The following is a 16,127-nucleotide window of genomic DNA, read 5'->3' as shown; positions in this document are numbered from 1 at the left end:
AGGAAGGGGGGGCAAAAGAGTGAAAATAAAAGAGTCCAATTGCCCCCTGAAACAATGCCAGAACAGGTCAGAAGCACAGAGGTTAAGAAATGATAAGCTCAGAGTCCTGTCTACAAATGCTCGCAGTTTAGGTAAAAAAATCAATGAACTTGGGTCAATAATGGCATCTGAGAATGTAGATTTAGTGGCTGTTACGGAGACATGGTTTAATGAAAGAAATGACTGGGACATAACCATACCAGGGTACTCTTTATACAGAAGAGACAGAGAAGGCAAGAAAGGAGGAGGAGTGGCCCTGTATGTGAAAGATAGCATTAAATCTAACCTAATACAAGTTGGTGAGGCCAACATAGAGTCAGTTTGGGTTACGTTGCAGTTTGCTAACCATGCAGTAACTCGTGTAGGTGTGATATATAGACCACCTGGTCAAGTTAAAGAACTAGATGATCTACTAGTTGAAGAAATAGCTAAAATGACAATGAAAGGAGAAGTTATCATTATGGGAGATTTCAATCTTCCAGATATAAACTGGAAAACCAAAATAGCAAGTTCTACCAGGAGTACAGATATTCTAAATTCCCTACTGGGGTTATCTCTACAACAAGTGGTTGAGGAGCCAACCCGGAGGGAGGCCATTTTGGATTTGGTATTCACAAACGGGGATTCGGTATATGATGTCATTGTAGGCGAAACCTTGGGATCTAGTGATCACCAGTCAGTGTGGTTTAATATAAGAACTGTGAAAGAGTCCCACCACACAAAAACAAAAGTTTTAGATTTTAGAAAAACAGACTTTTCAAAAATGAAATTAGTCATAAATGAGTCCTTATCAGACTGGAACGGATTACATGGAGTCCAGGAGAAATGGGACTACTTAAAAGGTGCATTATTAAAGGCAACAGAAAATTGCATTAGACTTGTCAGTAAAAGCAAAAAAAGGAGGAGACCAATGTGGTACTCAGCAGAAGTGGCCCAAATCATTAAAAATAAAAAGCTAGCATTTTGTAATTATAAAAAAACCCAGAGCAATGAAGATAAGGAAATCTACAAGATTAGGCAGAGAGAGGCCAAGCAAGTTATAGGAACTTCTAAAGCGCAGGCAGAAGAAAAACTAGCTCAGTCTATGAAAAAAGGGGATAAGACATTCTTCAGATATATAAATGAAAAAAGGAAATTAAAGCAAGGAATAACTAAATTAAAAACAAAGGACGGAAGGTATGTAGAAGAGAATAAAGGGCTAGCCGACTGCCTTAATGAATACTTCTGTTCAGTTTTTACAAAAGAAAAAGGAGAAGGACCTCCACTAGAAAGAATGACTATTAAATCGTTTGATGCATGTATCTTTACAGAGGAAGATGTTCTAAGTTTGCTGTCTAAGGTGAAGACAGATAAGTCACAGGGGCCTGATGAGATACACCCAAAATTATTAAAAGAGCTTAGTGGTGAGCTGGCAAAACCGTTAACAGATTTATTTAACCAATCATTAGTAACAGGAGTCGTCCCGGAAGATTGGAAATTGGCAAATGTCGTGCCCATTCACAAGAAAGGTAGTAGGGAGGAATCGAGCAACTATAGACCAGTGAGTCTGACATCAATAGTAGGCAAATTAATGGAAACCCTATTAAAGGATAGGATTGTGGAACATCTAAAATCCCATGGATTGCAAGATGAAAAACAACATGGGTTTACTTCAAGGAGATCATGTCAAACAAATCTTATAGATTTTTTTGACTGGGTGAATAAAATAATAGACGGTGGAGGTGCAGTAGACATCGCATATCTAGATTTTAGTAAGGCTTTTGACACTGTCCCACATAGAAGACTTATCAATAAACTGCAGTCATTGAGCATGGACTCCCATATTGTTGAGTGGATTAGGCAGTGGCTGAGTGACAGACAACAGAGGGTTGTAGTCAATGGAGAACATTCAAAACAAGGTAATGTTACCAGTGGGGTTCCACAGGGATCTGTACTGGGACCGATTTTGTTTAATATCTTCATAAGTGATATTGCAAAAGGCCTCGCTGGTAAGGTTTGTCTTTTTGCTGATGACACAAAGATATGTAACAGGGTTGATGTTCCTGGAGGGAAACGCCAAATGGAAAAGGATTTAGGAAAACTAGAAGAATGGTCAGAACTCTGGAAACTGAAATTTAATGTGGATAAGTGCAAGATAATGCACCTGGGGCGTAAAAACCCAAGGGCAGAATATAGAATATTTGACACAGTCCTGACCTCAGTATCTGAGGAAAGGGATTTAGGAGTAATTATTTCAGAAGACTTAAAGGTGGGAAGACAATGTAATAGAGCAGCACGAAATGCCAGCAGAATGCTTGGATGTATAGGGAGAGGTATAAGCAGTAGAAAGAGTGAAGTGCTTATGCCGCTGTACAGAACACTGGTGAGACCTCACTTGGAGTATTGTGCGCAGTACTGGAGGCCATATCTCCAGAAGGATATAGATACTCTAGAGAGAGTTCAGAGAAGAGCTACTAAACTAGTACATGGATTGCAGGATAAAACTTACCAGGAAAGGTTAAAGGACCTTAATATGTATAGCTTGGAAGAAAGAAGAGACAGAGGGGATATGATAGAAACTTTTAAATACATAAAGGGAATCAACTCGGTAAAGGAAGAGAGCATATTTAAAAGAAGAAAAACTACCACAAGAGGACACAGTTTTAAATTAGAGGGGCAAAGGTTTAAAAGTAATATAAGGAAGTATTACTTTACTGAGAGAGTAGTGGATGCATGGAATAGCCTTCCTGCAGAAGTGGTAGCTGCAAATACAGTGAAGGGGTTTAAGCATGCATGGGATAGGCATAAGGCCATCCTTCATATAAGATAGGGCCGGGGGCTATCCATAGTATTCAGTATATTGGGCAGACTAGATGGGCCAAATGGTTCTTATCTGCCGACACATTCTATGTTTCTATGTTTCTATGTTTCTATGAACATGTATGTGTATGAGGGAGCTGTGAGAGATAGCTAGTGGTCGAACCATCATTTAGCCGATAGCTATTGAATGTGCATGGCTTTAAATGTGTGAACGATCATTCACCAGATCATTAAACTGCTGTTCAACCATCAACCAACTTCTTAAAACAAAGATTTAATGGTGATAAAAATTAACGTTACCATATTGACACTGGGGTCCATAAAAACCTGGAACACAATCACAGGTGTAATTGTTGATTGTTTCAATGCATTCTCCATGACCACTGCACGATAGCTGGTCACACGAAGCTAAAATGAAAAAAGAACAAGGAAGTAGTCAGCCAAAATTAAATGCAATTCAGTCACATTTATTTGACATCATCTTATTTAGCCTGCTAAGGGTGTGGCTTATTTTGGACTTCATTACTCACTATTTTTTTCAGTGTTTTTTTTCTGCATTTCAAAAATCATAAAAAAAAATGATTTCTGTCTATATTATCATATCAGGGCTTTTTTAACTTTCAGATTTTTTTGGATTTTGAGCATATAGTTATACAGACTGCAGAAAATGATATGGTATGAAGTTATATGTTTCAAGGTAAATGGTAATGGTAAACCAAAGAATATGAAAGTATGTGATCTGGTATAGAACTGAAAGCAGATTTAGAGAGTTTGCATCTGCCAATCTCCATCCACCTGCCGCCGCCCACCACTCACAACGCCAATTCGTTTGAAAAACATAAAGGATAGATCATAAAATACAAGTTAGAAGTCGACTCACATAGGGTCCCTTTAGCCATGTATACCATCTGCTACAGACCCTGGTTCCAATCTGAGGAGAAGGGGCATATATTATTTCACGTTGCATATATTGATTGACCAATGAGGTCAGTTCAGATACACTAGGTGTAATGGGGAGCTTGCATGTCGTAGCAATAACTAATCTAGCAGCTGTGAGTATATTAGAGACTAACCATCTATGATGGTGAAGTATAGTTTGCATTCCTATAACAAAGTATGACTAGGGATAGATATTCGTAATATCTGAAACAAGTTTAAAAACCTAATTACAGAACGGGAGAATTAATGGGCAATACCACATATGTGACAGAATGCGTCTGTCCCCGCAAAGTCACCAGCACAGAGAGTTATAACTAGGATTAATATTACTTATCATAGTTGGAATAAGGAACCAAGGGAGGAATTTCCGATTCTGCTCTGTCTGTAGGACATATACAACTGTATTGCTGTCCTCAGGATGGCGATACAATTGAATCACTGCAGCAGAATTGCCCAGGGCCCCCATATGTAAAAAGGCTCCCTGCTTTGCTGGTCCACAGCCTCACAGTCATGTGCGCTATACAAGACACTCACTGGATGCGAAATCTTTCTTTTATTTATCACCTGAAGAACAACTGTGATGTGTTTCGGCTCGTAAGGTGAGCCTTTCTCAAACAGACAAAATACAATAAAACACAAAGCTTTTAAATAGCCTGCGGCAATACCGTATATAACGTCAGGTTACTATAGAAACCATGTAAACAAAACAAAATAACCAAAGCAGCAGGAGCAAACCACTTAGGGTAAATATGAAACTGACATACAATATTATTCATTGTGAAAGGCAACTAGCACGTAGGACAAAATACACTAGGTATGCAAAATACAGGGTGGGCCATTTATATGGATACACCTTAATAAAATGGGAATGGTTGGTGATATTAACTTCCTGTTTGTGGCACATTAGTATATGTGAGGGGGAAACTTTTCAAGATGGGTGGTGACCATGGCGGCCATTTTGAAGTCGGCCATTTTGAATCCAACTTTTGTTTTTTCAATAGGAAGAGGGTCATGTGACACATCAAACTTATTGGGAATTTCACAAGAAAAACAATGGTTGGTGCTTGGTTTTAACGTAACTTTATTCTTTCATGAGTTATTTACAAGTTTCTGACCACTTATAAAATGTGTTCAATGTGCTGCCCATTGTGTTGGATGGTCAATGCAACCCTCTTCTCCCACTCTTCACACACTGATAGCAACACCGCAGGAGAAATGCTAGCACAGATTTCCAGTATCCGTAGTTTTAGGTGCTGCACATCTCGTATCTTCACAGCATAGACAATTGCCTTCAGATGACCCCAAAGATAAAAGTCTAAGGGGGTCAGATCGGGAGACCTTGGGGGCCATTCAACTGGCCCACGATGACCAATCCACTTTCCAGGAACCTGTTCATCTAGGAATGCTCGGACCTGACACCCATAATGTGGTGGTGCACCATCTTGCTGGAAAAACTCAGGGAACATGCAAGCTAGATAAACAGTTTCCTGGAAAGTGGATTGGTTGTTGTGGGCCAGTTGAATGGCCCCCAAGGTCTCCCGATCCGACCCCCTTAGACTTTTATCTTTGGGGTCATCTGAAGGCAATTGTCTATGCTGTGAAGATACGAGATGTGCAGCACCTGAAACTACGGATACTGGAAGCCTGTGCTAGCATTTCTCCTGCGGTGTTGCTATCAGTGTGTGAAGAGTGGGAGAAGAGGGTTGCATTGACAATCCAACACAATGGGCAGCACATTGAACACATTTTATAAGTGGTCAGAAACTTGTAAATAACTCATGAAAGAATAAAGTTACGTTAAAACCAAGCACACCATTGTTTTTCTTGTGAAATTCCCAATAAGTTTGATGTGTCACATGACCCTCTTCCTATTGAAAAAACAAAAGTTGGATTCAAAATGGCCGACTTCAAAATGGCCGCCATGGTCACCACCCATCTTGAAAAGTTTCCCCCCTCACATATACTAATGTGCCACAAACAGGAAGTTAATATCACCAACCATTCCCATTTTATTAAGGTGTATCCATATAAATGCCCCACCCTGTATAATAAGTATGTAGAGAAGTTGAGGTGTACTCATATACTGTCCATCACGTTTTATGTGAAAATGACAAACAAAGAAAATTATACTTAATTAAAAACAAATATGAGTATTAATATGCAAGATGAACCATATATCAAAGGAAACTGCTCAGATCTTAGTCACGATTTAACCCCTTGGGTTCCAGAGTCTGCAATCTGTGAATCCAGAACACCTCTTTTTTCTTCTGGCCTCATACACACGACCGTTGTGTGCATCCGTGGCCGTTGTGCCGTTTTCCATTTATTTTCGCGGACCCATTGACTTTCAATGGGTCCGCGAAAAATTTGGAAAATGCACCGTTTTGTAGCCGCATCCGTGATCCTATTTTTTGGACGGACAACGGTTCACGGACCCATTCAAGTCAATGGGTCCGTGAAAGAACACGGCTGCACACAAGATTGGCATCCGCGTCCGTGATCCGTGGCCGTAGGTTACTTTCATACAGACAGATCTGAAGATCCGTCTGCATAAAAGCTTTTTCAGAGCTGAGTTTCACTTCGTGAAAACTCAGAACCGACAGTATATTCTAACACAGAGGCGTTCCCATAGTGATGGGGACGCTTCTAGTTAGAATATACTACGAACTGTGTACACACTGGCCACCATATCATTGGTGGCCAGTGTGCGGCCTCCCCTCTCCCCCCCCCCCGATCATTGGTGGCAGCGGAGAGTTCCGATAGGAGTCCCAGTTTAATCGCTGGGGCTCCGATCAGTAACCATGGCAACCAGGACACTACTGTAGTCCTGGTTGCCATGGTTACTTAGCAATATTAGAAGCATCATACTTACCTGCTGCGCTGTCTGTGACCGGCCGGGAGCTCCTCCTACTGGTAAGTGACAGGTCTGTGCGGCGCATTGCTTAATGATCTGTCACTTACCAGTAGGAGGAGCTCCCGGCCGGTCACAGACAGCGCAGCAGGTAAGTATGATGCTTCTAATATTGCTAAGTAACCATGGCAACCAGGACTACAGTAGTGTCCTGGTTGCCATGGTTACCGATCGGAGCCTCAGCGATTAAACTGGAACTCCGATCGGAACTCTCCGCTGCCACCAATGATCGGGGGGGGGGCAGAGGGGAGGCCGCACACTGGCCACCAATGATATTAAAACAATATAGGGGGGGCCGGGGGGGGTGCACACTGGCCACTAATGATAATACAATAGAGGGAGGGAGGGGGGCCGGGGGGGGCCGCACACTGGCCATCAATGATAATACAATAGAGGGAGGGAGGGGGGGGCGCACACTGGCCACCAATGATAATACAATAGAGGGACGGGGGGCCGCACACTGGCCACCAATGATATTCAAACAGGGGAGGGAGGGGGGTCTGCCCCCTGCTGCCTGGCAGCCCCTGATCTCTTACAGGGGGCTATGATAATCACAATTAACCCCTTCAGGTGTGGCACCTAAGGGGTTAATTGTGCTGATCACAGCCCCCTGTAAGAGATCAGGTGCTGCCAGGCAGCAGGGGGCAGTCATGTACACAGTTCTTAGTATATTCTAACTTGAAGCGTCCCCATCACCATGGGAACGCCTCTGTGTTAGAATATACTGTCGGATATGAGTTTCACAATGTAACTCAAATCCGATGGTATATTCTAACATAGAGGCGTTCCCATGGTGATGGGGACGCTTCAAGTTAAAATATACCATCGGATTGGAGAAAACTCTGATCCTATGGTATATTAACTCCTGACTTTACATTGAAAGTCAATGGGGGACGGATCCGTTTGCAATTGCACCATATTGTGTCAACGTCAAACGGATCCGTCCCCATTGACTTGCATTGTAAGTCAGGACGGATCCATTTGGCTCCGCACGGCAAGGCGGACACCAAAACGACTTTTTTTTCATGTCCGTGGATCCTCCAAAAATCAAGGAAGACCCACGGACGAAAAAACGGTCACGGATCACAAAACAATGGAACCCCATTTTGCGGACCGTGAATGAGGATTTAACCTATCACCTCCTCTCCATGAGGAAGGTATTTGTTCTATAATTTGGAAGCGCAGTTGCGAAATGTTGCGCCGGCATTTATCAAAATGATAGCGTATAGGAAGTAACAGATTCTTTGTTCTAATGGTCGATTTGTTTTTTGCAGAATCGATCCTTCATTCTAGTAGAAGTCTCACAGACATAAACAAGTCCGCAAGGGCACTTCAAGATATATGCAACAAAATTGCTGTTGCATGTGAAAAAACCATTGATAGAGAATCTCTCACCTGTATGGGGATGGGTGAAGTACTCACCCTTGATGACACTAGAGCAATGTATACATTGCAGACATGGGAATGTACCTCTTCTTGGCGTCAAAAAGTGTTATTTGTCTTGCTAACATTTTATCACTGCCTACATCAGCTTTGACCAGGAGATCGCGGATATTTTTAGATCTCTTATAACAAATGATTGGTAGATGTTGGAACTCATCAACATCTGGGTAAGCTTTAGTGATAATATTTAGGGTTGAGCGAACCAGAACTATAAAGTTTAGGTTTGTACCGAACTTTAGGATTTTTGGACCCCGGACCCGAACCCGAAATTTTCAGTAAAAGTTTGGGTTCGAGTTTGGTGTTCGGCGAGTTAATGGCGCATTTTGAAAGGCTTCAGAGCAGCCAATCAACAAGCGTTTAACTCGTGTGCACTTAGAAGCCATCACAGCCATGCCTACTAATGGTATGGCTGTGATTGGCCAGTGCAGCATGTGACCCAGCCTCTATATAAGCTGGAGTCACGTAGCGCTGCACGTCACTCTGCTCTTACTAGTGTAGGGATAGGATGCTGCTGCTGTGAGGGAGAGAATAGGAAAGAATCTGTTATCAGAAATGCTTGTTAACTAAGCGATCTACAGCGATTTTGTTTTGTGGGTGAAGTGCACAATTTTTTTACCCTGCCCTGAGCCCAGTGACACAGAAAAATAACTTTTATCCGTCTGTTAGTTAGGTGGGCATCGGCGGCCATTTTGTGCAAGTTCAGTGCACCAGCACAGCATATGTGCTTTTGTGACAGACAAATAAAAGGTTTAAATACTGCAGTTATATTCTGGTTTTAAAAAAACACCCATTTTTGGCAAGACCCTACATCTGGGGCCTTTGCTGCATTTGTCACAGTGAAATACAAGCTTTAAATACTGCAATTATATTCTGGGTTTAAAAAAAAACACCAATTTTTTGCAAGATAATACATTTTGGGTCCTTTGCTTAATATGTGACAGTCAAATACAAACTTTAAATACTGCAGTTATATTCTGGGTTTAAAAAAACACCCATTTTTGGCAAGACCCTTCATCTGGGGCCTTTGCTGCATTATTACCAGTGAAATGCAAGCTTTAAATACTGCAATTATATACTGGGTTTAAGAAAAACACCCAATTTGGGCAAGATAATACATTTGCGGCCTTAGCTACATTTCAGGCAGTCCAATACAAGTGTTAGATAATGCTGTTACATTCTGGGTTTAAAAAAAAAACACCAATTTTTGTAATATCTGGGGCCTTTTCTGCATTTGTCACGGTGAAATACAAGCTTTAAATACTGCAATTATATTCTGGGTTTAAAAAAACACAAATTTTTGGCAAGACCCTACATTTAGGGCCTTTGCTGCATTTCTGACAGTTAAATACAAGCTATAAATACTGCAATTATATTCTGGGTTTAAAAAAACACTCATTTTTGGAATACCCTACATCTGAGTCCTTTTCTGCATTTGTCAAAGTGAAATACAAGCTTTAAATACTGCAGTTATATTTGGGGTTTAAAAAAACACCCATTTTTTGCAATACCCTACATCTGGGGCCATTGCTGCATTTGTCACAGTGAAATACAAGCTTTAAATGCTGCAGTTATATTTAATATATTATTTTATAATGAGAAGGGGTGTGGTCTAATGACATCAACACCCTATATTAGGTGTGCATAATTATTAGGCAACTTCCTTTCCTTTGGCAAAATGGGTCAAAAGAAGGACTTGACAGGCTCAGAAAAGTCAAAAATAGTGAGATATCTTGCAGAGGGATGCAGCACTCTTAAAATTGCAAAGCTTCTGAAGCGTGATCATCGAACAATCAAGCGTTTCATTCAAAATAGTCAACAGGGTCGCAAGAAGCGTGTGGAAAAACCAAGGCGCAAAATAACTGCCCATGAACTGAGAAAAGTCAAGCGTGCAGCTGCCAAGATGCCACTTGCCACCAGTTTGGCCATATTTCAGAGCTGCAACATCACTGGAGTGCCCAAAAGCACAAGGTGTGCAATACTCAGAGACATGGCCAAGGTAAGAAAGGCTGAAAGACAACCACCACTGAACAAGACACACAAGCTGAAACGTCAAGACTGGGCCAAGAAATATCTCAAGACTGATTTTTCTAAGGTTTTATGGACTGATGAAATGAGAGTGAGTCTTGATGGGCCAGATGGATGGGCCCGTGGCTGGATTGGTAAAGGGCAGAGAGCTCCAGTCCGACTCAGACACCAGCAAGGTGGAGGTGGAGTACTGGTTTGGGCTGGTATCATCAAAGATGAGCTTGTGGGGCCTTTTCGGGTTGAGGATGGAGTCAAGCTCAACTCCCAGTCCTACTGCCAGTTTCTGGAAGACACCTTCTTCAAGCAGTGGTACAGGAAGAAGTCTGCATCCTTCAAGAAAAACATGATTTTCATGCAGGACAATGCTCCATCACACGCGTCCAAGTACTCCACAGCGTGGCTGGCAAGAAAGGGTATAAAAGAAGAAAATCTAATGACATGGCCTCCTTGTTCACCTGATCTGAACCCCATTGAGAACCTGTGGTCCATCATCAAATGTGAGATTTACAAGGAGGGAAAACAGTACACCTCTCTGAACAGTGTCTGGGAGGCTGTGGTTGCTGCTGCACGCAATGTTGATGGTGAACAGATCAAAACACTGACAGAATCCATGGATGGCAGGCTTTTGAGTGTCCTTGCAAAGAAAGGTGGCTATATTGGTCACTGATTTGTTTTTGTTTTGTTTTTGAATGTCAGAAATGTATATTTGTGAATGTTGAGATGTTATATTGGTTTCACTGGTAAAAATAAATAATTGAAATGGGTATATATTTGTTTTTTGTTAAGTTGCCTAATAATTATGCACAGTAATAGTCACCTGCACACACAGATATCCCCCTAAAATAGCTAAAACTAAAAACAAACTAAAAACTACTTCCAAAAATATTCAGCTTTGATATTAATGAGTGTTTTGGGTTCATTGAGAACATGGTTGTTGTTCAATAATAAAATTAATCCTCAAAAATCCAACTTGCCTAATAATTCTGCACTCCCTGTATATACTGGGTTTAAAAAAACACAAATTTTCGGCAAGATAATACATTTGTGGCCTTTGTTGCATTTGTTACAGTCCCATACAAACTTTAAATACTGCAATTATATTCTGGTTTTAAAAAACCACCAATTTTTTGCAAGTCCCTACATCTTGGGCCTTTGCTGCATTTTTCACAGTGAAATACAAGCTTCAAATACTGCAATTAATTACTGAGCTTAAAAGAACACCCATTTTTTGCAAGATAATACATTTTTGGTCCTTTGCTGAATTTGTGACAGTCAAATACAAACTTTAAATACTGCAGTTATATATATATTTTTTTTTTAAAAAACACCCATTTTGGGCAAAATAATACATTTTCGAAACATGCATTTCTGGTAGTCCAATACAAGTGTTAGATACTGCTGTTATATTCTGGGTTTAAAAAAATCACCAATTTTTGCAATACCCTACATCTGGGGCCTTTGCTACATTTCTGACAGTGAAATAAAAGCTTTAAATACTGCAATTATATACTGGGTTTAAAAAAAACACCCATTTTGGGTAAGATAATACATTTGCGGCCTTTGCTGCATTTCTGACAGTCCCATACAAGCGGTACATACTGCTGTTATAATCTGGTAGTAAGAAAACACCCATTTTTGGCAAAATAATACTTTTGCGGCCTTTGTTGCATTTGTAACAGTCAAATCCAAACTTTAAATACTGCTGTTATATTCTGGTTTAAAAAAATAAATACATTTTTGCAAGACCCTACATCTGGGGCATTTGCTGCATTTGTCACACTCAAATACTAGCATTAGATACTGCTGTAATATTCTGGTTTAAAAAAAAAACACCCTTTTTGGGCAAGATAATACATTTGCAGCCTTTGTTGCATTTGTGACAGTCGCATACAAACTTTAAATACTGCTATTATATTATGGTTTAAAAAAAACACCCATTTTGGGCAAGATAATACATTTGCGGCCTTTGCTGCATTTCTGACAGTGAAATACAAGCTTTAAATACTGCAATTATATTCTGGGTTTAAAAAAACACCCATTTTTTGCAAGATAAAACATTTTGGATCCTTTGCTGAATTTGTGACAGTCAAATACAAACTTTAACTACTGCTATTATATTATGGTTTAAAAAAAAAAACACCCATTTTGGGCAAGATAATACATTTTTAGCCTTTGCTGCATTTCTGACAGTGAAATACAAGCTTTAAATACTGCAATTATATTCTGGGTTTAAAAAACCACCCATTTTTTGCAAGATAAAACATTTTGGATCCTTTGCTGAATTTATGACAGTCACATACAAACTTTAAATACTGCTAATATACACTGCTCAAAAAAATAAAGGGAACACAAAAATAACACATCCTAGATCTGAGTTAATTAAATATTCTTCTGAAATACTTTGTTCTTTACATAGTTGAATGTGCTGACAACAAAATCACACAAAAATTAAAAAATGGAAATCAAATTTTTCAACCCATGGAGGTCTGGATTTGGAGTCACCCTCAAAATTAAAGTGAGAAAACACACTACAGGCTGATCCAACTTTGATGTAATGTCCTTAAGGCTACTTTCACACTAGCGTTCGGAGCGGATCCGTCTGATGTTTCATCAGACGGATCCGCTCCGATAATGCAGACGTTCGCATCCGTTCAGAACGGATGCGTCTGCATTAAAACTTAGAAAATTTTCTAAGTGTGAAAGTTGTCTGAGCGGATCCGTTCAGACTTTACATTGAAAGTCAATGGGGAACGGATCCGCTTGAAGATTGAGCCATATTGTGTCATCTTCAAGCGGATCCGTCCCCATTGACTTACATTGTAAGTCTGGACGGATCCGCTCGCCTCCGCACGGCCAGGCGGACACCCGAACGCTGCAAGCAGCGTTCGGGTGTCCGCTCACTGAGCAGAGCGGAGGCTGAACGCTGGCAGGCGGATGCATTCTCAGTGGATCCGCCTCCACTGAGAATGCATTGGGGCCAGACGGATGCGTTCGGGGCCGCTCGTGAGCCCCTTCAAACGGTGCGCACGAGCGGACACCCGAACGCTAGTGTGAAAGTAGCCTAAAACAAGTCAAAATGAGGCTCAGTAGTGTGTGTGGCCTCCACGTGCCTGTATGACTTCCCTACAACGCCTATGCATGCTCCTGATGAGGTGGCAGACGGTCTCCTGAGGGATCTCCTCCCAGACCGTGACTAAAGCATCTGCTAACTCCTGGACAGTCTGTGGTGCAACGTGACGTTGGTGGATAGAGCAAGACATGATGTCCCAGATGTGCTCAATTGGATTCAGGTCTGGGGAACGGGCGGGCCAGTCCATAGCATCAATGCCTTCGTCTTGCAGGAACTGCTGACACACTCCAGCCACATGAGGTCTAGCATTGTCTTGCATTAGGAGGAACCCAGGGCCAACCGCACCAGCATATGGTCTCACAAGGGGTCTGAGGATCTCATCTCGGTACCTAATGGCAGTCAGGCTACCTCTGGCGAGCACATGGAGGGCTGTGCGGCCCTCCAAAGAAATGCCACCCCACACCATTACTAACCCAATCCCAAACCGGTCATGCTGGAGGATGTTTCAGGCAGCAGAATGTTCTCCATGGCGTCTCCAGACTCTGTCACGTCTGTCACATGTGCTCAGTGTGAACCTGCTTTCATCTGTGAAGAACACAGGGCGCCAGTGGCGAATTTGCCAATCTTGGTGTTCTCTGGCAAATGCCAAACGTCCTGCACGGTGTTGGGCTGTAAGCACAACCCCCACCTGTGGACGTCGGGCCCTCATATCACCCTCATGGAGTCTGTTTCTGACCGTTTGAGCAGACACATGCACATTTGTGGCCTGCTGGAGGTCATTTTGCAGGGCTCTGGCAGTGCTCCTCCTGTTTCTCCTTGCACAAAGGCGGAGGTAGCGGTCCTGCTGCTGGGTTGTTGCCCTCCTACGGCCTCCCCCACGTCTCCTGATGTACTGGCCTGTCTCCTGGTAGCGCCTCCATGCTCTGGACACTACGCTGACAGACATAGCAAACCTTATTGCCACAGCTCGCATTGATGTGCCATCCTGGATAAGCTGCACTACCTGAGCCACTTGTGTGGGTTGTAGACTCCGTCTCATGCTACCACTAGAGTGTAAGCACCGCCAGCATTCAAAAGTGACCAAAACATCAGCCCGGAAGCATAGGAACTGAGAAGTGGTCTGTGGTTACCACCTGCAGAACCACTCCTTTATTGGGGGTGTCTTGCTAATTGCCTATAATTTCCACCTGTTGTCTATCCCATTTGCACAACAGCATGTGAAATTGATTGTCACTCAGTGTTGCTTCCTAAGTGGACAGTTTGATTTCACAGAAGTGTGATTGACTTGGAGTTACATTGTGTTGTTTAAGTGTTCCCTTTATTTTTTTGAGCAGTGTATTATGGTTTAAAAAAAAACACCAATTTTGGGCAAAACAATACATTTGCGGCCTTTGCTGCATTTCTGGCAGTCCAATGCTAGTGTTAGATACTGCGGTTATATTCTGGGTTTAACAAAAAACACCCATTCATTTTTGGCAAGACCCTACATTTGCGGCCTTTGCTGCATTTCTGACAGTGAAATAAAAGCTTTAAATACTGCAATTATATACTAGGTTTAAAAAAAAAACACCCATTTTGGGTAAGATGATACATTTGCCGCCTTTGCTGCATTTCTGACAGTCCAATACAAGCGGTACATACTGCTGTTATATTCGGGTAGTAAGAAAACACCCATTTTTGGCAAAATAATACTTTTGCGGACTTTGTTGCATTTGTGACAGTCAAATACAAACTTTAAATACACCGGTTATATTCTGGGTTTCAAAAAAAACACCCATGTTTGGCAAGACCATACATCTCTGGCCTTTGCTGCATTTGTCACAATAAAATACAAGCTTTAAATACTGCAATTGTATTCTGGGTTAAAAAAACACCCATTTTGGGCAAGATAATACATATGTGGCCTTTGTTGCATTTGTGACAGTTACATACAAACTTTAAATACTGTAATTTTATTCTGGGTTTAAAAAACCACCCATTTTTGTCAAGACCCTACATTTGGGGCTTTTGTTGCATTTGTCACAGTCAAATACTAGCATTAGATACTGCTGCAATATTCTGGTTTAAAAAAAACCCACCCGTTTTGGGAAAGATAATACATTTGCGTCCTTTGTTGCATTTGTGACATTCACATACAAACTTAAATACTGCTATTATATTATGTAGTTTAAAAAAAAACACACCCATTTTGGGCAAGATAATACATTTGCGGCCTTTGCTACATTTCTGACAGTGAAATACATGCTTTAAATACAGCAATTATATTCTGGGTTTAAAAAAACACCCTTTTTTGGCAAGACCCTACATTTGGTGCCTTTGCTGCATTCCTGACAGTGAAATACATACTGCAATTATATTATTGGTTTTAAAAAAAACACCCATTTTTGCAATACCCTACATCTGGGGCCTATGCTGCATTTGTCACAGTGAAATACAAACTTTAAATACTGCAATTGTATACTGGGTTTAAAAAAACACCCATTTTTGGCAAGACCCTACATTTGAGGCCTTTGCTGCATTTCTGACAGTGAAATACAAGCTTTAAATACTGCAATTACATTCTGGGTTTAAAAAAACACAAATTTTTGCAAGATAATACATTTTGGATCCTTTGCTGAATTTGTGACAGTCAAATACAAACTTTAAATACGGCAGTTATATTCTTGTTTTTAAAAAAAACACCTATTTTGGGCAAGATAATACATTTGCAGCCTTTGCTGCATTTCTGGCAGTCCAATACTAGTGTTAGATACTGCTGTTATATTCTGGGTTCAAAAAAACACAAATTATTGGCAAGACCCTACATTTGCGGCCTTTGCTGCATTTCTGACAGTCCAATACAAGTGTTAGATACTGCTGTTATATTCTGGGTTTAAAAAAAAAAACACCCATGTTTGGCAA

General features: G+C 41.1%; 1 protein-coding gene across 3 annotated transcripts in view; it reads right to left on the bottom strand.

Annotated features, from left to right (window-relative positions):
- Window positions 1-16,127, bottom strand: part of LOC120978679 (L-selectin-like) — an 869,073-nt gene that overhangs the window by 394,712 nt on the left and 458,234 nt on the right. For all 3 annotated transcript variants that reach the window (XM_040406944.1, XM_040406945.1, XM_040406946.1), the window contains exon 4: window positions 3,139-3,246. In XM_040406944.1, coding sequence (XP_040262878.1) covers window positions 3,139-3,246 — 108 coding nt within the window. The remainder of the gene's footprint in view (window positions 1-3,138; window positions 3,247-16,127) is intronic.

Source organism: Bufo bufo, chromosome 9 (assembly GCF_905171765.1).
Source record: "Bufo bufo chromosome 9, aBufBuf1.1, whole genome shotgun sequence".
Lineage (NCBI taxonomy): Eukaryota > Metazoa > Chordata > Amphibia > Anura > Bufonidae > Bufo > Bufo bufo.
This window is presented reverse-complemented; position numbering and strand designations above follow the sequence as displayed.